General features: G+C 42.8%; 1 protein-coding gene across 1 annotated transcript; it reads right to left on the bottom strand.

The window, feature by feature from the left end:
• Positions 1 to 966: 966 nt before the first annotated feature.
• LOC118399798 (prostacyclin synthase-like) lies at positions 967 to 12,128 on the bottom strand. Its single transcript, XM_035796037.2, has 10 exons — positions 12,024 to 12,128; positions 9,733 to 9,856; positions 9,272 to 9,447; positions 8,292 to 8,438; positions 7,940 to 8,067; positions 7,461 to 7,669; positions 5,148 to 5,313; positions 4,493 to 4,674; positions 2,902 to 3,053; positions 967 to 1,531 (listed from the first exon to the last, which is right to left on the bottom strand). The coding sequence occupies exons 1-10, from the start codon at positions 12,092 to 12,094 to the stop codon at positions 1,381 to 1,383; spliced, it is 1,506 nt and encodes a 501-aa protein (XP_035651930.1). The 5' UTR covers positions 12,095 to 12,128; the 3' UTR covers positions 967 to 1,380.
• Positions 12,129 to 23,073: the final 10,945 nt, after the last annotated feature.

The raw sequence follows: 23,073 nt of genomic DNA, 5'->3' as shown, positions 1-23,073 counted from the left end.
GGCATTTAAAACCAAACTGACTCTGTGGGAGACGCAGATGCGGAAAGAAAATTTGAGCCACTTTCCCAGCTGCCAGACCATGAAAGAGAAGCTCTCTACCAGTGCGTTCCCGAGCGCACAGTTGGCTGATAAAATAGGTATGCTTGCCGCTGACTTTCGACGCCGATTTGCTGACTTTGAAGCACAAAAAAGCAGGTTGGAACTGCTCGGTAACCCATTTGCTGTTGACGTGGAAAGCTCACCACCAAACCTCCAAATTGAGTTGATTGACCTCCAATGCAATGATGCACTGAGGGCAAAATATGCGGCAGTGGGTGCTGCGGAGTTCGCCCGTTTCCTCCCCGACACAATGCCCCAGCTGCGCATCCAGGCTGCTCAAACGTTGTCTATGTTTGGCAGCACATACCTGTGTGAACAACTGTTTTCTTTGATGAACTTGAACAAAACATCACACAGAAGTCGACTTACTGCTGAACACCTCCACTCAATTCTGAGAATTTCCTCAGCTCAGAGCCTTACCCCGAACATTGATGAACTTGTGGAAAAGATGGGACACCACCAAGTATCACCCTCAACCTCAAACAAGTGAACATTACTGTGCAATCACATATTTAGAGTTTTTACTCAGTTCAAGTTTAAAAGTTAAAGTTTAATATTTGTTTTCACTGCATGTTACTTCTCCTTAAACAAAGTGTTGTTTTTGATTAATAGATTTTTGCACTTTATTTTATTGTATTTCAATCCAATTATATTTTTAAAATATTTCAGTTGAGTGGATGATAGAAAATTGCTATTATTGTTTTTTTCTTTGAAGTAAATTTAGCCCACTTTTGCTAAAATAGAAAATATAGGCTACTGATGGTGCCTTGAATACCGGTTTCTTTCATTTAATGTTCATGTTATGGGGATTTTTATATAAAGGAAATTTGTCTTTTGTGTCTGTTGAAAATTAAAGATTACTGACAGAGCCATAAGAAAATATTGCTTTATTTATCTCATCATATTGGAATATATTTGTTAGGTTTTCAGTAGGTTCAATTAGGTTCACTAGACTATATGCGTCATTTAAAAAATTTTCAATGAACATTCGAACAGTCCGGCCCTCGGCTTGTAGCTAAATTTTTTATTTGGCCCTCCGTCCATTTGACTTTGACACCCCTGCTGTAGAGTATCTTCTGTTTCCAGAAGGTGTCAAAGTTATCAATATAAGTGACTCCAGCAGAGCTACAGTAGTCTTCTATCCAGATGTGTAATGCCAGCAGTCTGCTGAATCTTTTACACCCGCGGCCCAACGATGGTACTGGACCTGAAATGATTGACCGTTTTTTGGAGTCTTTTAAATCTAAAATCAGGATGGTGTGTGGGGTCAGGGGTCATGACCTAGTGCAGAGTCTTGAGTCTGTAGTGGACCTCCAGGTCTCCGTCAGGCTGGAGCATCCCGAAACCATATCGACTTGGGTTGACCGGAGGAACGGTGGCAGTCGGGTCACACAGCTCCAGGTCCAGCCGGGAGAGGACCATGAACGCAAACCTGACAGACACAGAGAGGGGAGAGAAGCATGAGTTGAGAAAAAAAATCAGACCTGAATGTATCTTTGAGTACACAGTTGTAGATAGAATGTAATCTTAATGCAGTCTGCCATGTAATACAATATTTGCATATCTCACATATGGTAAAGCCTAGAGATTGCGAACCCATACTGTATGTCTACAACTGTTCTACCACCTGCCTCTTAATCTCACTGTGGATTAGTAGGATTTGACCTTTAAACTACTAATATCTTCCACAGAAAGGCACACACATCAGCAGTTTGTGACCGTCTTCGAGGACCCCTATACGACTGCACATCGATACAGCATAAACTATCGCACTCAAAGCTGTTAATGGCCATTTCAATAATTTATGACAAATTTAAACTCTATAGAGATACAGGTGTAGGAACTTAGTTTGCTAAATTCCTAGTCAGTTTGCTACAGGAAAATAATCCTACAGCAACAGGACAACAATTATTACGTTGATTATAATTAATGGGCATATGTATGGATTGATAATTTGTTTCTCAAGGGAGAAACAAGTATGAAATTGCAAAGTGGAAATGACAAACTTCAGAATCCTTTTTAAACCTCAACACTACAAGTAAAAAAATCATGCATTGCTGGAAAATGTTCCTGCAACAGAGTGATCAAATTAAGATCCTACATCTGTATGTCACGTTCGTCGTATACATCATGAGCTGACCAAGGCACAGCGTGAGTAGAGTTCCACATATTTATTAAAGTGAACCCTCAAAAAATCAAAAGACTAAACGAACATTAAATTCATAGCGCACATAACACTAAACCAAAACAATATCCCACAAACGCAGGTGGGAAAGGGACCACACTAAGTTTGATCCCCAATTAGAGGCAACGATCATCAGCTGTCTCCAATTGGGAACCATACTCACACCAACATATAAATTCTAGACTAGAACACCCCCTAGTCACGCTCTGACCTATTGCACTATAGAGAACCCCAAGGGCTGGTCAAGGCGTGACACTGTACCAAACATTTGACAGCTAAGCAGACACAATGATTAATATAAATAAAGAACTGATCCTGAGAAGTGGATTTGCTTAGTTGTTTTATACAGCACTACACACTACAGATACATAGCCTAAGGTAGCGATCTTGATGTGGTTGTAAATGCCTCATTAATCATTAATACCTTACTAATGAACTCATTAATTAGGGAAACATCCATCCAATAAATGTTATGCAATAGCATAACAAACGTGGAGTGGTTTGGATGTACTAAGCTTAGTGTGAGGTAACTTGCCTCCTGATCTGATTGTGCTGTCTTGCCAACTCCTATGGTCATTGTCAATAACAACAGGTGGAGAATGTCAAATTATACTCACTGTTTGATGCCACTGACTGCAAAGTGTCTCCCAACACACATGTTGTTGCCTGCACCCCATGGCATGGTGTAATATTTCAGTCTCTCCCCATCCTTATAGAACTTCTTCTTCTCTGTCCCGTCTGCGTTTAGGAAGCGGTCATATTGAAATGTCTGTAAAACAGAGAAGAAAAAAAGAAGAAAGTATAAAAGATCGGTGAAGAATCCAGCTGCGAACTGGTCCGTTTGTCACAACTTGCGAAAGCTCATGGGAGACGGTGTGGCCACATTACCATAACGCTGTTTATATAATAGCCTCAGATATGAGCTTTACATCTAATTGTTGTATAAGATTAATGAGTGAGTATGATACTGTTTGTATAATTGTGTAATATGATTTTAGACTGTTTAATGAAGAAAAATACAATTCCCTTTTGATTTGAACTAAATCAGAGGACCGCCCCTGAGCCCAGTTAGGGTCAGGCCTCCTGGGACAGCCCCTTTTCTGCCATTCCAAATAAAACCCAACTTTGAGAAATTATCAGCAGACTGAGCTTACCTCAATTATGAGATGGCTAAAGGTTGCAGACCATGTTTTTCTCCATTAGGAGGACAAAGGTTGTAAACCATTGCTGAATCTTTTAACCATACCACGTGGTTAAACTTAGACTATCGATCCCGACAGAATAAGAACAAGTCTTTGATACTAATTACTAGTCTGCAGCTAGGAATTCGGTATCATTGAACGCGAAGAACGACAACCGCTGAAATACCCATTCTATAACGAATGTCACTTTGAACTATCCCCTCTAACCAAGACAGAGAGCGAGAGGGAGGGGAGACGGACAATTCTACGAAAGACACAAACTTTTCACCAGCGATCAAGACGACACACTGAGCGTAAATATATATATTGATTGTAATTGTTCCCGAATGAGTGAGCGTTCATGTGTAAAGGATTAGCATTTCAATTGTTATAATTATCACTCTGTAGTGACTTCTTAGTCGACCCCCGCTTCCCCTTTTGTCTAACAAGCCGCCATGCCGGTTTAGCCCACTAGGGCAAATCTCCTATCATTACATTTACCTTGTTTGTTTGTTTATGCATTTCTGTGAATTACTTAGTTAGTAATAAATTAATTATTTAAGACAATTGATGTATGGATGACTCATAGTGAAGACTGGGTTCGTGCAGATAACCAACAATTTATGACGTTTGGAATGAGACTAACATGAGGTAAAGTAAACAATTAATTAATTCGAAGACTAATTGATCAGATAAAATATCTGAAAAGTTATTTTAGGAAATGATAACTTTGTAATCTGAATATTTTTCCTTCGTGCCCCAACTTCCTAGTTAATTAGTTACGTGATTAATCAGTTGATCGCGTAGTAACTAATTATAGAGAATCTTTGATAAAAACTATCAGTCTTCAGTTAATGATAGTAAAGACACGGCATTTAGATTCATTGTATTAACAGGTGGTGGATTAGACTGAATAGAAATGGCAAATACATCTGTATACTGGTATGCTTCCAGTGCTTAGATTATTATGACATTATTTCAACACCAACTGGGTGTTTGTCAGGTAACCCGTATTGTGCTGTATTACCTGTGGGTCGTGGTGTATCTGAGGGTCCATCTGTGGGCTGAGGAAGGGGAACAGACACACCCTGTCCCCCTGTCTGAGGTGGTACTCCTGTCCACTGGCCAGACGAAGGGTTGTGTTCTGGATCACCTCTCTGTTGATGAGGGCAGCAGCAGTCAGACGCAGGGTCTCGCTCAGAACACTATCTTTGATTGGAGAAAGGTATCATACACATGATGAGAGAGGGTTGGGAGTGTGTGGGAGTGAAGGAGCTCATATTCATTACCTTTGGCCCAGATTGGTTTATAATGTAAAGTCAACTCCAGTGGTAGACAATGACCATAGGGGTTAGCTACAGCACAAACAGACCTGGCACCAGGCTACATAATCATAACACTAGAGGTATGTCCTTCTGGAAAGCTGTGGATACATAAGAAGAGGATAATATCACATCATAACTTCATTAAACCACTGTTAAAAACAGTATATTTATCCATCTTTACTTATTCAGTTCTCTGAATCTCTCATTTTTTCACTGGTTATCCCCCCCAGTTCAGAGCTTCAGTTCAATATTTTACAGCATGTCTTTGGCTGGCTGGCAGAGCTAGGCAGAGAGCCCTGAGAGCTCTGAGGTGGAAGAGACAGCAAGTGAATAATAGAGGTCGCCTGGGGCTCTTACCAAAAACAGGTGTGCTGTGGTGCTCCAGTGTGTCCAGAAGGTGGTGCTGTAGGGAGCCGTCCTCCTGCAGAGCCAGGCCTCTGAGCTCCTCCTTCACTGCTCTCATGGCCTCAGGGTTGGTGAGCAGGAAGCCCAGCAGCCAGAAGGCAGCAGGCCCAGCGTTACCCTGGAATAAAACACAACACAGACTCAGTCTGTTCAGAAACAGCAGGTGTATTACAGAGCAGAACTTTAAGGTGAGACAAATCCAACACAGCACTTACTCTGAGCCCATCAAAGACAGTGAACCCATTACCAAGCATGATGTTGCAGTTATACTGCAAGGTTAGACAAAGCAGACAAATCAGAGTACATATACTGTACTCTTTGAACACACTGCCAGAAGCCTCAAGGAGAAAATGGAAGTGTGTTTGGAGAAATCTACACACGGATGTTCTCTTTCCCCCCCTTTACTCTGTCTTTTATTCTCTCTTTTAGTCCTTCCTTACATCATGGTACTGCGGCCTTTAGAGCTGTCAGGTCTGTGTAGACCGGGCGGTCAAAGTCTACAGAGGGCTGAGAACAGTCAGACGATAATTGCTGTCGGTTCAGGGAGCCTCTCTCTTCACCATTTCCTCTCACAGGTCAGGTCTTAACTGATCCAATGACAGCCAGGGCTAATGCAAGGCAAAGATGAGGTCCAGTGGCTCTCTGAGTGACTCACTGGCCTGTCCCATCACAGATCCCATAGGATGAACACTAGGCTCCAAAAACTGGAAGGCTTCATCTCAGTTTACTTTAGGGGGAACAGTAGGAGTCTTACAGTATAAATAGTCAATGAATATTCTGCATGTTTTTACTGACATTTTAGTGTTTTCCTGCAAATCAAGAATAAATTAAGATTCAAAAACTTGGAATTCCAATTGAAAATTCACTGGTGTACAGTAAGACACTTTGTTTCCTCCTCAACTCTTCTGAGTGTGTACTGGTGTAGTTGTGTTGACAGCAGGGGAGCAGTCAAGTGTGTGATGGACTGAATATGACACTAGCTCAGAGATTCACTGGGCTGTGGAACTGCCTCCACCCCAATCCCCAACAACACATACAGAGCCATAAACACAAAGCTCTCATAACTATGTTGCAATACATTTTTATATTTTGTATCAACATGACAGCATGTTGGGTGTATAGCATGTGATGAAGCATCTGCGATGGAAGAGACTGAAATTCAGTCAGTATTGTATTTTACACTGAGGAAGCCTACCTCTTCTCTGTGTGACTGGTGATGACAGAATCTACAACACACTACCTTCTCCTCACCCTCAGTTCTAATATGTTTCAGTGGTGCTCCTCTTCCTGGCACTGTCTAACTGTGACTGGGCCAGATTCCCAGCAGAACAAACATCAATAAGCAGGATACACTGATGCTAAAAGACAAGCTGCCCCCCCCCTATCGCAGCCTGGCAAGGGATTCAAGGTCCCCAGAGACAGAGGTACCATCTTGGCCAAGGACTCTCTAGCATTCCCCTGGTCTGAGTAGGCCGACAAGGGCTCCAGTGCTCCAGGCTGAACAGAGCATCAAAAGTGCCAAAGGGAGCAGAGAGGGCCTGGTACAAATGGCACCTGTGCGTCTTTGCAGCTCTGAAACTTATGGTGAGACAAGTGCCAGACAGACAGACAGACAGACAGCACACTAGCTCTCCCATCTGGCCACACAGTGCAACAACAGCTCATTCATCACAACTTGTTGGGACTGGTTTGAGGAAGGAAGCCACAAGGAACCTGTTGTTAAACCACCTCTGGAGCTCATGAATATAGAGTTGGAGACAACTTCATTGCTGTGATCTATATTGGATTTTAACATCAACATTTACAGATGATACCTCTAAATTGTCCTTACATTTGCACACTAGGCCTAATGTCTTGATCTCATTTTGAGAACATATTCTGATGCCTCAGATGTATTCTGACACATTTGTCCATTTCTGTTTGAAATTAGACAGGTTGGTTTGGGTGTCCTGCCAACTCTTCTTTTTTCCACAGAGGGCAGTGATCTGGAATGTGTGGACCCATTGTCTAAGACAACACATAACAGGTGCCATGGAAACACATGAATGGAAACCTTTTTCACATTCATTACTTCTCACATAATGGTATCATGAGTCAACTGTGCTGACATGGACGTTATGAGTCATTGGGAGAGAAAAATCCAGTGAACTCATGCATGCCAGGGCCACTAGTAGCAAAGAAGGCACAGGAAGAGAAGGTGTATTTGGTCATCGGGGTGTGTCAGAACATTGTGTGAAAGGATTAGTCTGTTCTGTCTTCTGTCACCTGGGTGGCCCAGAGCTGAAGCAGCATGGCTCGTCTCTGCATCTCTGTGTCCACTCCTTCCCTCTGTAGATGCCTGAGGTAACTCTGCTGCCAGGAGCTGCTGTCTGACCCATGATCTATGCTCTCTGACCCCTTTCCTCTGCTCAGCCAGGCTGGGGACAGCAGCTCCCACAGTCGCTCCTGGGATTGGCTTGCTGTCCTCTTCTCCTCTATCGACATAGAGAGAGAGACACAGGTTAGAGAGGCCAGATCACACACAGAGAGACAGGCAGACAGAGAGATGGGTAAACAGAGACAGGTGCACAGAGAGACAGGCAGACAGAGAGACAGGCAAACAGAGACAGGTACACAGAGATGACAGGCAGACAGAGAGACAGGTACAGAAAAACAACTGGTGTTTATGAATAGATAAATACTGTATACATATGAGTAATGTATGAATACATATTGTACATTAGATTAAGCTCTGTATTATGTACCTTGCTTAAGGGTTGAACGAGCCAGTTTTGTGAGAAGACCATCGAACTTGCGGAACTCTTTGTAGACAGCAGCGAGTTCAGTGACGTTGTTGCTTTTCTCTGTACCAAAGAGTGTGAGATACCCAGCCCTATAAGGACAGAAATAAGTGTAACTCTTGTATAAGAGTAGGTATTAACTCTTGTGTGTAAGAGTTATGCAATTTGGTCCAGGCATGATACTCTAATTTGACCCTAAATTAACCCCCAGGCCAGTGACCCTGAAACATTTCTGATGTTACCTGAAGAGCAGGATGACTATTAACACATGTACAGTAGCAGGCCAGCACAGACATAATTTAGTTCTGTTTTTTACCTGAAGAGCAGGCTGTAACAGAGGCTGAAAAGTCCGTCCTGCCTCCACTCTGCTGGGATACAGCTCCTCTCCTCTTCCCTTAGCAGGGTCTGGAGGTGGAGGTGCATGCTGCTGCTCAGTCTGGCCAGGCTGGGGCCCTGGAAGTGCCTGGACAGGGATTTGATGGAGAGGAGAGATTATTGCTACAACATGTTAACACAGATGGAATTAGATGAATGTGCATGTAGTCTTCTGGTGGAGATTAATTTCTTATTAGTTAGTTTATTTTCTTATATTTTATTGTCCTTGACAGGGAACTGTACATTACGGTGTGAGGTCAAGTGTGTGTGGATAGGTGTGAGATCAGGTGTGAGGTCAGGTGTGTTTGGATAGGTGTGAGATCAGGTGTGAGGTCAGGTGGGTGTGGATAGTTGTGAGGTCAGGTGTGAGGTCAAGTGTGAGATCATGTGTGTGTGGATAGGTCAGGTGTGAGGTCATGTGTGTTTGTGGATAGGTGTGAGGTCAGGTGTGAGGTCATGTGTGTGTGGATAGGTGTGAGGTCAGGTGTGAGGTCATGTGTGTGTGTGTGGATAGGTGTGAGTTCAGGTGTGAGGTCAAGTGTGAGGTCAAGTGTGAGGTCATGTATGTGTGGATAGGTGTGAGGTCAGGTGTGAGGTCATGTGTGTGTGGATGGGTGTGAGTTTAGGTGTGAGGTCATGTGTGTGTGGATAGGTGTGAAGTCAGGTGTGAGGTCACGTGTATGTGGATAGGTGTGAGGTCATGTGTGTGTGTGGATAGGTGTGAGGTCAGGTGTGAGGTCACGTGTGTGTGTGGATAGGTGTGAGGTCAGGTTTGAGGTCATGTGTGTGTGGATAGGTGTGAGTTCAGGTGTGAGGTCATGTATGTGTGGATAGGTGTGAGGTCAGGTTTGAGGTCATGTGTGTGTGGATAGGTCTGAGTTCAGGTGTGAGGTCATGTGCATACAGGTCTAGAACACTTACTGTTCCATCCAGGCCCTCTCTGTGTCTGGGTTGTGATTGGGTAGTCTCAGGTTGAAGATCCTCTGCTTCAGGACCTGGGCATAGCGACTGAAGTCCAGAGAGGCTGTGTCATCGAGGACTGCGTCATAGGAGTTAGGGTCCAGCAGTACGGTGATGTAATGACCACAAACACGCACCTGTAAGACATTATTTCAAACGTTAAAGTCATGGCATTGTCTATGCACGACTGTCAGAGTCACATTACACATTACAATAGTATTGTTTGTGAAAGCAAAAGCAATGTGAATTGGAGATGCACATAGCACTAGATGCCATAAAGATGAAAGAAGCGTTTGAAAGTCAAATAACTTCTACAGGTTCACAGCAACCCTTTCTACGTCACTAACAAAGACATAAAGAAAGTGTTGAAGATTGACGAGGTACACAGTTACCTGGTCACAAAAATGTATAGAGAATCTTACCGTAAAAATATCACCATGTTTTTGTTTCATCCGTGTTAGGAACTTTGCAGCATCTTTTCCAAACTCCAGGGCATGACCCAGCCATGGAATAAAGCCTTTGACTAATGGTGGCTCATTTTTCTTTCTGGGAGAAACAGACATACAGTTGCCAACCTAGATGAACACTTCACCTCCCACACAAAACCAACTGGTTTCAGAGCTACAGTTAGGGAGATGCCCTAAAGTAGTTGAATGTGTGGGCTCTCCTTGAGCTGTTCTTGTCTATTAAAATCCGGTATCATGTCATGTTTTATGTTTTGTGTAGACTCCAAGAAGAGTAGCTGCTGCATTATTGAGATCCTAATAAATACCAAAAAAAATGACTAACAATAGTACTGCAGTGTAGACATATGACATAGGATTAACAATGGGTTTTGACTAACCATATAATCATGGTCTAATGGTCTACGCTGCATGTTCAAGAATGTTGTATAATCAGTGAGACATGTATAACCCTGACATTCTTTTCATGAATTGATTTCTGTGTAGAAAGTCAATCTCTTTGTAACTGAGGAAGTGAGACATTTGTTACGGTTTTTACAGCAATGTTCAATATTAGGAAGAGAACACGTTTACAATATAGCTTAAATATACAGTTGAAGTCGGAAGTTGACATACACTTAGGTTGGAGTCATTAAAACTCATTTTTGGCAAGTCGGTAAGGACATCTACTTTGTGCATGACACAAGTCACTTTTCCAGCAATTGTTATCAGACAGATTATTTCACTTATAATTCACTGTATCACAATTCCAGTGGGTCAGATGTTTACATACACTAAGTTGACTGTGCCTTCAAACAGCTTGGGAAATTCCAGAAAAGGATGTCATGGTTTTAGAACCTTCTGATGGAATAATTGACATCATTCGAGTTAATTGGAGGTGCACCTGTGGATGTATTTCAAGGACTACCTTCAAACTCAGTGTCTCTTTGCTTGACATCATGGGGAAATCAAAATAAATCAGCCAAGACCTCAGAAAAAGAATTGTAACACCTCCACAAGTCTGATTCATCCTTGGGAGCAATTTCCAAATGCCTGAAGGTACCACGTTCACCTGTACAAACAATAGTACGCAGCCGTCATACCTCTCAGGAAGGAGTCACGTTCGGTCTCCTAGACATGAATGTACTTTGGTGTGAATAGTGCAAATCAATCCCATAACAACAGCAAAGGACCCTATGAAGATGCTGGAGGAAACAGGTACAAAAGTATCTATATCAACAGTAAAACGAGTCCTATATCAACATAACCTGAAAGGCCGCTCAGCAAGGAAGAAGCCCCTGCTCCAAAACCACCATAAAAAAAGCCAGTCTACTGTTTGCAACTGCACATGGGGATGAAGATCGTACTGTTTGGAGAAATGTCCTCTGGTCTGATGAAACAAAAATAAAACTGTTTGGCCATAATGACCATCGTTATGTTTGGAGGAAGAAGGGGAGGCTTGCAAGCTGAAGAACACCATCCCAAATGTGAAGCACAGGGTTGGCAGCATCATGTCGTGGTGGTGTTTTGATGCAGGAGGGACTGGTGCACTTCACAAAATAGATGGCATCATGAGGGAGGGAAATTATGTGGATATATTGAAGCAATATCTCAAGACATCAGTCAGGAAGTTAAAGCTTTGTCGCAAATGAGTCTTCCAAATGGACAATGTCCCCAAGCATACTTCCAAAGTTGTGGCAAAATGGTTTAAGGACAACAAATTCAAGGTATTGGAGTGGCCATCACAAAGCCCTGACCTCAATCCTATAGAAAATGTGTGGGCAGAACTGAAAAAGCGTGTGCGAGCAACGAGGCCTACAAACCTGACTCAGTCACACCAGCTCTGTCAGGAGGAATGGGCCACAATTCACCCAAATTATTGTAAGAAGCTTGTGGAAGGCGACCCGAAACGTTTGCCCCAATTTATAGGCAATGCTACCAAATACTAATTGAGTGTATGTAAACTTCTGCCCCACTGGGAACGTGATGAAAGAAATAAAAGCTGAAATTAACCATTCTCTCTAATATTATTCTGACATTTCACATTCTTAATTAAAATAAGGTGGTGATCCTAACTGACCTAAGACAGGGAATTTTGACTAGGATTAGATGTCAGGAATAGTGAAAAACTGAGTTTAAATGTATTTGGCTAAGGTGTATGTAAACTTTCGACTTCAACTGTATCAAGTTACACTGACAAATTACACCTAAATTATTTACAATGTTTTGTTTTGCAATCCAAATGTTCAAGAAATATGAAGAACAATTACCTTGTGCGGGAAGAGTAAAGCATGACGAGAGCGAGCAGACCACTGACCATTAAAAGTATAGTCCATAACATTTTCCCTGTTAAAAAAGAGATTGACAGTGTTATGTGTTCCTCTGGAGATGTGGGCTTTATAGTCAAGTGGCAGCCCTACAGTAGAACAGAGGCGTGGGGTGGAGGTGGGCGGGGTTGGTGACAGGTGTGTGTCATCTTAGTTTCTCTCTGTCAGTGGAGCTCTACCAACATGTTGTCTGCATGACAACAAGGGAACTGAAATGAAAATCCTCCATAAGTATTTCTCAAGAATGATTCAAACATATATATAAGAGGGCTTTGGTCATTCTCTGCAGATGTTCCTAACAGAAAAATGAATAGTCTTAAACATCTCCTTACTGTTGTGTGTGAACAAAAAGGTCATACTTTCTGTACTAAAATCCCATTTAGTCCTATAATTATAATTGGTACTTGGCAGTTGCTTCTGAACAGAAAAGTACCCAATCTGAATCATCTCTCCTCTGTTGACTTATCCTGTCTCTCTCAACCATCAGAGTAAGAACATTCCATTACAATGAGAGAACTTATATAAAGGGACTCCTCCTCTTCTACTTCTAGAGCTCTTGTAAAGACATGCCTCTCTCTACTCTGCTGTCTACTTTTTCACAAACATCATGTTCAGCAATACATCTTTGCAGCAAGGATTCACACTGCCTTGAGAATGGTTGTGAATATTGTGTGAGAGTATGGCAAATGGCAGTTTATTTTTCCACACATGCTTGATGATTAAGCTGACATTGAACACACACGAAGCAGAACTTGTGCTGTTTCGAGTATGCAATAATGAGGAGAAACACAGGAATCTCACCACTGAATTTTCATTTAAAAATGGTTGAAAGTTCAAATGGGAATACAATATCAGATATTTAGCTTATTTATTCAACAGATTGAAGTGTTATCCCTGTGCTTCCTGATAGCAGAACCAAATGAACTTGATTGCAGATGAGAATACATTAAAAGTACATGCTGCAAGTGTTCCAAAACATTTGAGATTATGTACAGATTATCACAGCATTTGTGAAGATGTCCACAGACCTGCGTTGTCCTATGCATGCTATCTTGAACATGCATGCTTTATATGATTGCATAAGAAGACATTTAAAGTTCTTGTTACCTCAACATGTGGCTATGTATGTGTTACTCATTTTAATGTTGAATGTTAATGTTAATGTTGAATATCCGGTTGTAGTAAACTGGCTCTAACTAAGATCCTACATATGTATACTCCGAGTCGATACATCACATGAAGGATTTCCCTTTGACCACGTCCACAAATTGGGGAAAACAACTTCATTGTAGATTTTTTGTTATACAGAAAGAAAAAAACACAAGGAAAAGCTGCTGTTGTTCCTCTGTGGAGAAAAGGTACAAAAAAAAGACACTCGTCAGTAAAAGGCACATGACAGCCAGCTTGGAGTTTGCCAAAAGGCACCTAAAGACTCTCAGACCATGAGAAACAAGATGCTCTGGTCTGATGAAACCAAGATTGAACTCTGTTCTGAATGCCAAGAGTCACACCTGGAGGAAACCTGGCACCATCCCTACACTGAAGCATAGTGATGGCAGCATCATGCTGTGGGGATGTTTTTCAGCTGCAGGGACTGGGAGACAAAGATGAGCGCAGCAAAGAACAGAGATCCTTGATTAAAACCTGCTCCAGAGCGCTCAGTACCTCAGACTGGGGTGAAGGTTCACCTTCCAACAGGACAACAACCCTAAGCACAGCCAAGACAACATAGGAGTGGCTTGGCTTCGGGACGAGTCTCTGAATGTCCTTGAGTGGCCCAGCCAGAGCCCAGACTTGAACCCGATCAAACATCTCTGGAGAGACCTGAAAATAGCTTTGCAGCAACGCTCCCCATCGCTACCTTGTCTCATAACATTTTGTATGATTCTGTACGGAAATCTAAGACATTCCATTTAGTATCATATGTTACGTTTGGTATGGTTACATAAGGCAAAATCAAAAGTAGGGTGGTTGGTCGGGTTTGCAACTTTTCAACTACTTACTACTTTTTATCTACTTAGCATGTTAGCTAACCCTTCCTCTTTTTATTTTTTTTTATCTTTATTTAACTAGGCAAGTCAGTTAAGAACAAATTCTTATTTTCAATAACGGCCTAGGAACAGTGGGTTAACTGCCTGTTCAGGGGTAGAACGATTTGTACCTTGTCAGCTTGGGGGTTTGAACTTGCAACCTTCCGTTTACTAGTCCAACGCTCTAAATACTAGGCTATCCTGCCGCCCCCTATCCTTAACCCTAACCTAACTCCTAAACTTAACCCTAACCCCTACCATAGCTAAAGTTAGCAAGCTAGCTAACGTTAGCACCTAGCTGGAATTCGTAACATATCATACCTTTGCAAATTCGTAACATATTGGACATTTGCAAACTTGCAATATATAACACGATTTGCTAATTCATAACATATAGTACATTTTGCAAATTCGGAACATATAATACAAATTGTAATTCTTAACATATCATATGAAATGAGTGATGGATATTCACAAATTAATATACCAATATGAAACGTAACATATCATACTAAATGGAGTGTCTCGGATTTACATCACAGAATAATATAACATGCTCTGGTGCCAGGTTGTTGAACAGGGCATGGTAGTAGGTGCCAGGTGTACCAGTTTGTGTAATGAACTGCTACGCTGCTGGGTTTTTCACACTCAGCAGTTTCCTGTGTATCAAGAATGGTCCACCACCCAAAGGACATCCATTCAACCTGACACAACTGTGGGAAGCATGGGGAGTCAACATGGGCCAGAATCCCTGTGGAATGCTTTCGACACCTTGTAGAGGCCATGCCCAGATTAATTGAGGCTGTTCTCAGGGGAAAATGGAGGGGTTCAACTCAACATTAGGCTGGTGTTCCTCATTTTTGGTATACTCAGTATATACCTGCAGTAATAGTGGAATTATAGTTTTTCACAGTATTACTTAACCGCCAGTATTGTGATTGACTGTAATATTCGCCTATTGATTGGACCAAAACATTCATTGAATATTATTCATTGACTACAGCCGACGTTCAACACCATAGTGCCCTCAAAGCTCATAACTAAGCTAAGGACCCTGGGACTAAACACCTCCCTCTGTAACTGGATCCTGGACTTCCTCACGGGCCGCCTTCAGGTGGTAAGGGTAGGTAACAACACATAAGCCATGCTGATTTTCAACACGGGGGCCCCTCAGGGGTGCATGCTCAGTCACCTCCTGTACTCCCTGTTCACTCATAACTGCGTGGCCAGGCACGACTCCAACACCATGATTAAGTTTGCCGATGACACAAAAGTGATCACCGACAACGATGACGCAGGCTATAGGGAGGAGGTCAGAGACCTGACCGTGTGTTGCAAGTACAACAACCTCTCTCTAAACATGATCAAGTCAAAGGAGATGATTGTGGACTACAGGAAAAGGAGGACCGAGCACGCCACCATTTTGATCGACAAGGCTGTAGTTAAGCAGGTTGAGAGCTTCAAGTTCCTTGGCGTCCACATCCACATCAAAGTAACAGTCATGAAGACTGCTGCTCTTTAATTATATGTTATTCTTATCTCTAACTTTTTTTTAGGTATTTTCTTAAAATTGCGTTGTTGGTTAAGGGCTTGTAAGTAAACATTTCACTGTAAGGCCAACACCTGTTGTATTCGGTGCATGTGACAAATATAATTTGATTTGGATTTGATATGTCCAGGCTGTCACGCCCTAATCTGTTTCACCTGTCTTTGTGCTTGTCTCCACCCCCCTCCAGGTGTCGTCCATTTTCCCTATCATCACCTGTGTATTTATACCTGTGTTCTCTGTCTGTTTGTTGCCAGTTCGTCGTGTTCGTTCAAGCTTACCAGCATTTTTCCTGTCAGCGCCCATCGTTTCCCAGCCTCTCTTTCATCGTCCTCCTGGTTCTTGACCTTTGCATGTCTGACCTTTCTGGCTGAGCCTGCCTGCCGTCCTGTACCTTTGCTCCACCTCTGGATAACTGAACTGAACTGAACTGATCCTGAGTCCGCCTGCCGCCCTGTACCTTTGCCTTACCCTGGATCTTCGACCCCTGCCTGCTGTGACCTGTCTTGCCTGTCCCTATTGCTACAATAAACATTGTTACTTCGACAGTCTGCTTGAAAATAAAGGAGAGCCACACACTCTAGAGTCTGCATACAAGATATCCCTCTAGTGGTGTGGGGGCTGTGCTTTGGCAAAGTGGGTGGGGTTATATCCTTCCTGTTTGGCCCTGTCCGGGGGTGTCCTCGGATGGGGCCACAGTGTCTCCTGACCCCTCCTGTCTCAGCCTCCAGTATTTATGCTGCAGTAGTTTGTGTCGGGGGGCTAGGGTCAGTTTGTTATATCTGGAGTACTTCTCCTGTCCTATTCGGTGTCCTGTGTGAATCTAAGTGTGTGTTCTCTAATTCTCTCCTCTCTTTCTTTCTCTCTTTCTTTCTCTCTCTCTGAGGACTTGAGCCCTAGGACCATGCCCCAGGACGACCTGACATGATGACTCCTTGCTGTCCCCAGTCCACCTGGCCATGCTGCTGCTCCAGTTTCAACTGTTCTGCCTTGTTCTTATTGGACCATGCTGGTCATTTATGAACATTTGAACATCTTGGCCATGTTCTGTTATAATCTCCACCCGGCACAGCCAGAAGAGGACTGGCCACCCCACATAGCCTGTTTCTTTTCTAGGTTCCTTCCTAGGTTTTGGCCTTTCTATGGAGTTTTTCCTAGCCACCGTGCTTCTACGCCTGCATTGCTTGCTGTTTGGGGTTTTAGGCTGGGTTTCTGTACAGCACTTTGAGATATCAGCTGATGTACGAAGGGCTATATAAATAAATGTGATTTGATTTGATTTGCATCTGGGTCATACCTTGATTCCTGATACAGGCTGTATCACAGCCCAGCGTCGTACCGGTTTGGCTGGGGTAGATGAGAATGAGAATTTGTTCTTACTGACTTGCCTAGTAAAATAAAAAATATACACATTTTAAAAAAGTATTATGGACATTTTCTGAAGTTAGTGCGAAAATAAAATAAATGAGAAAATGAGAATTTGTTCTTACTGACTTGCCTAGTAAAATAAAAAATATACACATTTAAAAAAAGTATTATGGACATTTTCTGAAGTTAGTGCGAAAATAAAATAAATGTCCTACTTGTAGCACATTTAATGTTGCTTAGTGTAAACACTCAGGAGCAGGCGATGTTGACAATGACTCTTTAGACATGTTGAGCTTTTCTTTAATGTTATTTTGAATTGACGAAAACAAGCAGACAACAAGAGAATTGTGATTTTTTTTTCTATGAGCCAATGGGGTAACCTAGGTAACCAAAGTTTGTTTTCCCCACAGGCGGGTAGGACTGTAACATTCTATCTAACACTGATTGGGACTATAGAGGGGCTGGAATATGTGAAAACCCACATTATTTATATAGATTATGTGAAATCCTATTTAGATCACTGTCTCATTGGCTCTGTTTACTGCTGAGTGTTCTGTGGTGTGTACTATCATGTGTACTGGTACTACTCAGTATGCTGTGTGTATTTGTCATGGTAGAAGTTTCCACTTGAAGCATATTCTGTCAGTGTATGCTTTTCCCAGCAGAGGGCAGCTTGATGCTAGTTGACCATGTAGAAGCAGCACAGTTAAATGCCATGCTTTGTAACCACTTCAATAACCTGCCAAAATAAATATCAGGAAATCAACTACATACACTGATAAAAACACATGTGTATGATCAAGACGAAGTAGGGGACTAGCCTAAACCTATAGGATGCCAGGAGCTTATAATGTGATAATAGATGATAAAATAGCCATTCCCACAAGACAACACCACATTCCGTTGTGCTTTGGAGCAATGACAGGGAATGCTGACATTACACAAAATCCACTAGTATTATCAAATGTAATATTTGTCTAACTTATTATGGACCATCTTCAAACAGTCGAGTCATGAAGCACTAATACAGAAGGGAGTTTAAAATGTAATCCAGTTGACTTAAGTATTTTATCCCAAAACTACTGAGGCATATTATTATTATTATTATGCTTACCTTGCTACCTGACAACTTTACGGTTTTACTTTTTAATTACCGTTTATATTTGAGGTTTTTCCCTCAACTTTTTTTTCTTTCAATTTTTTCACTCCGGACGCTTTATCTGGACATGGTTCGTCAGGACCTCCAACAGCCGAAGATAAGAAGTAACATTAACATGATGCCTTCTAATTGCAGTCGCTGTACTCATAATATACAGGAGAACAATCTCCTTACGGCGAGGATAGCTGTGCTACAAGCCCAGCTTCAGACGCAATCGTTAGGCAAGGGTCATTTTAGTGTAGGAAAGGATGAAACAGCTTATGTGCCACCAGTAAGTACAGATAGTAACATTAGTATAAATCCCATCGCACGGTCCCCGCCGGACAACTTTCTCATGGCTTCTGGAGGGAAATGCTGTAGGAATGCTCAACCGGTGTTTTTCCCCATTAAGCAACAAGTCGGAGTCAGAGGCCGAGCCTTCTCTTGTCTCTACTCCCCCGTTACGGGATCTGAGACGCCTCCCAGCTTCCCACCATTAGCTCTGACAAATTGAAAACTCTAGTCATTGGCGACTCCATTATCCACAGTATTAGACTTAAAACGAATCATCCAGCTATCATACACTGTTTACCAATGGGCAGGGCTACCGACGTTAAGGCTAATCTGAAGATGATGCTGGCTAAAGCTAAAACTGGTGAGTGTAGAGAGTATAGAGATATTGTTATCCACATTTGCACCAACGATGTTAGGATGAAACAGTCAGAGATCACCAAGCGCAACATAGCTTCAGCGTGTAAATCAGCTAGAAAGATATGTCGGCATCGAGTAATTCTCTCTGGCCCCCTCCCAGTTAGGGGGAGTGATGAGCTCTACAGCAGAGTCTCACAACTCAATCGCTGGTTGTTTTCTGCCCCTCCCAAAAGATAGAATTTGTAGATATTTGGCCCTCTTTCTGGGACTTACCCACAAACAGTACCAAGCCTGACCTGCTGAGGAGTGACGGACTCCATCCTAGCTGGAGGGGTGCTCTCATCTTATCTACCAACATAGACAGGGCTCTAACTCCTCTAGCTCCACAATGAAATAGGGTGCAGGCCAGGCAGCAGGCTGTTAGCCAGCCTGCCAGCTTAGTGGAGTCTGCCACTAGCACAGTCAGTGTAGTCAGCTCAGCTATCCCCATTGAGACCGTTTCTGTGCCTCGACCTAGGTTGGGCAAAACTAAACATGGCGGTGTTCGCCTTAGCACTCTCACTAGGATAAAGACCTCCATTCCTGTCATTATTGAAAGAGATCATGATACCTCACATCTCAAAATAGGGCTACTTAATGTTAGATCCCTTACTTCAAAGGCAATTATAGTCAATGAACTAATCAATGGTCATAATATTCATGTGATTGGCCTGACTGAAACATGGCTTAAGCATGATGAATTTACTGTGTTAAATGAGGCCTCACCTCCTGGCTACACTAGTGACCATATCCCCAGTGCATCCCGCAAAGGCAGAGGTGCTGCTAACATTTACGATAGCAAATTTCAATTTACAAAAAAAAAAAAATGTTTTCGTCTTTTGAGCTTCTAGTCATGAAATCTATGCAGCCTCATCAATCACTTTTTATAGCTACTGTTTACAGGCCTCCTGGGCCATATACAGTGTTCCTCATTGAGTTCCCTGAATTCCTATCAGACCTTGTAGTCATAGCAGATAATATTCTAATCTTTGGTGACTTTAAGATTCACATGGAAAAGTCCACAGACCCACTCCAAAAGGCTTTCGGAGCCATCATCGACTCAGTGGGTTTTGTCCAACATGTCTCTGGACCTACTCACTGTCACAGTCATACTCTGGACCTAGTTTTGTCCCATGGAATACATTTTGTGGATCTTCAAATCAAATCAAATGTATTTATATAGCCCTTCGTACATCAGCTGATATCTCAAAGTGCTGTACAGAAACCCAGCCTAAAACCCCAAACAGCAAGCAATGCAGGTGTAGAAGTACAGTGGCTAGGAAAAACTCCCTAGAAAGGCCAAAACCTAGGAAGAAACCTAGAGAGGAACCACGCTATGTGGGGTGGACAGTCCTCTTCTGGCTGTGCCGGGTGGAGATTATAACAGAACATGGCCAAGATGTTCAAATGTTCATAAATGACCAAAATGGTCAAATAATAATAATCACAGGCAGAACAGTTGAAACTGGAGCAGCAGCACGGCCAGGTGGACTGGGGACAGCATGTCAGGTAGTCCTGAGGCATGGTCCTAGGGCTCAGGCCTCCGAGAGAGAGAAAGAAATAGAGAAAGAGAGAATTAGAGAGAGCATACTTAAATTCACACAGGACACTGGATAGGACAGGAGAAGTCCTCCAGATATAACAAACTGACCCTAGTCAGATCTCCACCACGGCACTACCTATCCGGTGTCCTGTGTGAATTTAAGTATGCTCTCTCTAATTCAAAATCAAATCAAATCAAATCAAATTTATTTATATAGCCCTTCGTACATCAGCTGATATCTCAAAGTGCTGTACAGAAACCCAGCCTAAAACCCCAAACAGCAAACAATGCAGGTGTAAAAGCACGGTGGCTAGGAAAAACTCCCTAGAAAGGCCAAAACCTAGGAAGAAACCTAGAGAGGAACCGGGCTATGTGGGGTGGCCAGTCCTCTTCTGGCTGTGCCGGGTAGAGATTATAACAGAACATGACCAAGATGTTCAAATGTTCATAAATGACCAGCATGGTCGAATAATAATAAGGCAGAACAGTTGAAACTGGAGCAGCAGCACAGTCAGGTGGACTGGGGACAGCAAGGAGCCTTCATGTCAGGTAGTCCTGGGGCACGGTCCTAGGGCTCAGGTCAGTTGAAACTGGAGCAGGAGCATGGCCAGGTGGACTGGGGACAGCAAGGAGTCCTCATGTCAGGTAGTCCTGGGACATGGTCCTAGGGCTCAGGTCCTCCGAGAGAAGAAAGAAAGAGAGAAGGAGAGAATTAGAGAACGCACACTTAGATTCACACAGGACACCGAATAGGACAGGAGAAGTACTCCAGATATAACAAACTGACCCTAGCCCCCCGACACATAAACTACTGCAGCATAAATACTGGAGGCTGAGATTCTCTCTTTCTCTCTCTCTTTCTCTCTCTCCGAGGACCTGAGCCCTAGGACCATGCCTCAGGACTACCTGGCATGATGACTCCTTGCTGTCCCCAGTCCACCTGGCCGTGCTGCTGCTCCAGTTTCAACTGTTCTGCCTGTGATTATTATTATTTGACCATGCTGGTCATTTATGAACATTTGAACATCTTGGCCATTGTTCTGTTACAATCTCCACCCGGCACAGCCAGAAGAGGACTGGCCACCCCACATAGCCTGGTTCCTCTCTAGGTTTCTTCCTAGGTTTTGGCCTTTCTAGGGAGTTTTTCCTAGCCACCGTGCTTCTACACCTGCATTGCTTGCTGTTTGGGGTTTTAGGCCGTGTTTCTGTACAGCACTTTGAGATATCAGCTGATGTACGAAGGGCTATATAAATAAATTTGATTTGATTTTGATTTGACTTTGCCAAGAGGCCCAGTGGAGATTCCGAAAGAATATTGTAAGTGAAGAAGAATACTACTGTCACTCAAGAGGGTTCTGTCCAGTCATGGAAGTGGTGGACTCATAAGAGCAGAAAATGTGTCTGTGTCTGAAGTGGACCATTGCTGCTTAATGTAGTGTGTTTCATATAATGTGCATTGTGCAGTATTCAACTCTGAGCACAGCAAGTGGAGCAAGTGGAGGTTACTAACACCCACTGTCGTAAAATGTATACACCCAGAACAATGATAGGCAATCTGCTGTTTAGAACTCTTTACATTTCAATGTGTCCTAAGCCTAATATGTCCTACTAGGAAATCCAAGTAATAAGTTATCACCAAAGTTATAGACTACAATCTCAGTAATACAGCGACTCGATCAGGATCTAATCAGTGCTATAAAGTCACTGTAAATGTGACAGATTCCACCCCATACTGAGGAGACATATTACAGCAAAGTGTCTTGAAGAAACCCTTGTCATCCTTTTTCAACCTAAAGTGACTTGTATTAATTATCTGGCAGTTAACATTGTTTCAGCAGTCTAACCTATCAGTGTTCCCATCCCAGGGGTCAGTTCAGGGTCAGTCATTAAAAGCCTGGGTGTCTCTCCTCCACTAGTGGCTCATCTCACGGGTCAAATGTCATTTTACCAGATCCTGGCTGTATCTAAAAACATGCAGTTGTTCAGTAAATAAATTCCTCAAATCTTATCCGAGAGCAGCCAAGGTTCCTCCCTCAAACCTCCTCCAATGAGCTTTGAGAGGGAGGCAAGGAATTGAGGGATGAAGCAAGGATTTTCCAGCTAGTAATGTTTTCAGACAGTCCCACCACAATCAAATCAAATCAAATCAAATGTTATTTGTCACATACACATGGTTAGCAGATGTTAATGTGAGTGTAGCGAAATGCTTAGTCTCGAGCTTGATGACGAGTTTGGAGGGTACTATGGTGTTAAATGCTGAGCTGTAGTCGATGAACAGCATTCTCACATAGGTATTCCTCTTGTCCAGATGGGTTAGGGCAGTGTGCAGTGTGGTTGCGATTGCGTCGTCTGTGGACCTATTGGAGTGGTAAGCAAATTGGAGTGGGTCTAGGGTGTCAGGTAGGGTGGAGGTGATATGGTCCTTGACTAGTCTCTCAAAGCACTTCATGATGACGGAAGTGAATGGGATCTGAATGGGATCCCCTGCTCCCCACTGGTCAGTCAAAAAGGTAAAATGGATAGAGGTCAGTTCCCATTGGCAAGGGAACCACTGTATTAATGAGACCATTGAGAGATATGTGAGTGAGGTATTACTCAAAGGATATGCTATTACCAGGATAAATACCAGCAGGAGAGTAAATTATGTGAATTAAAGTGGCATGACTGAAAATAGAATT

The sequence above is a fragment of the Oncorhynchus keta genome, chromosome 21 (genome assembly GCF_023373465.1).
Source record: "Oncorhynchus keta strain PuntledgeMale-10-30-2019 chromosome 21, Oket_V2, whole genome shotgun sequence".
Classification (NCBI taxonomy): Eukaryota; Metazoa; Chordata; class Actinopteri; order Salmoniformes; family Salmonidae; genus Oncorhynchus; species Oncorhynchus keta.
This window is presented reverse-complemented; position numbering and strand designations above follow the sequence as displayed.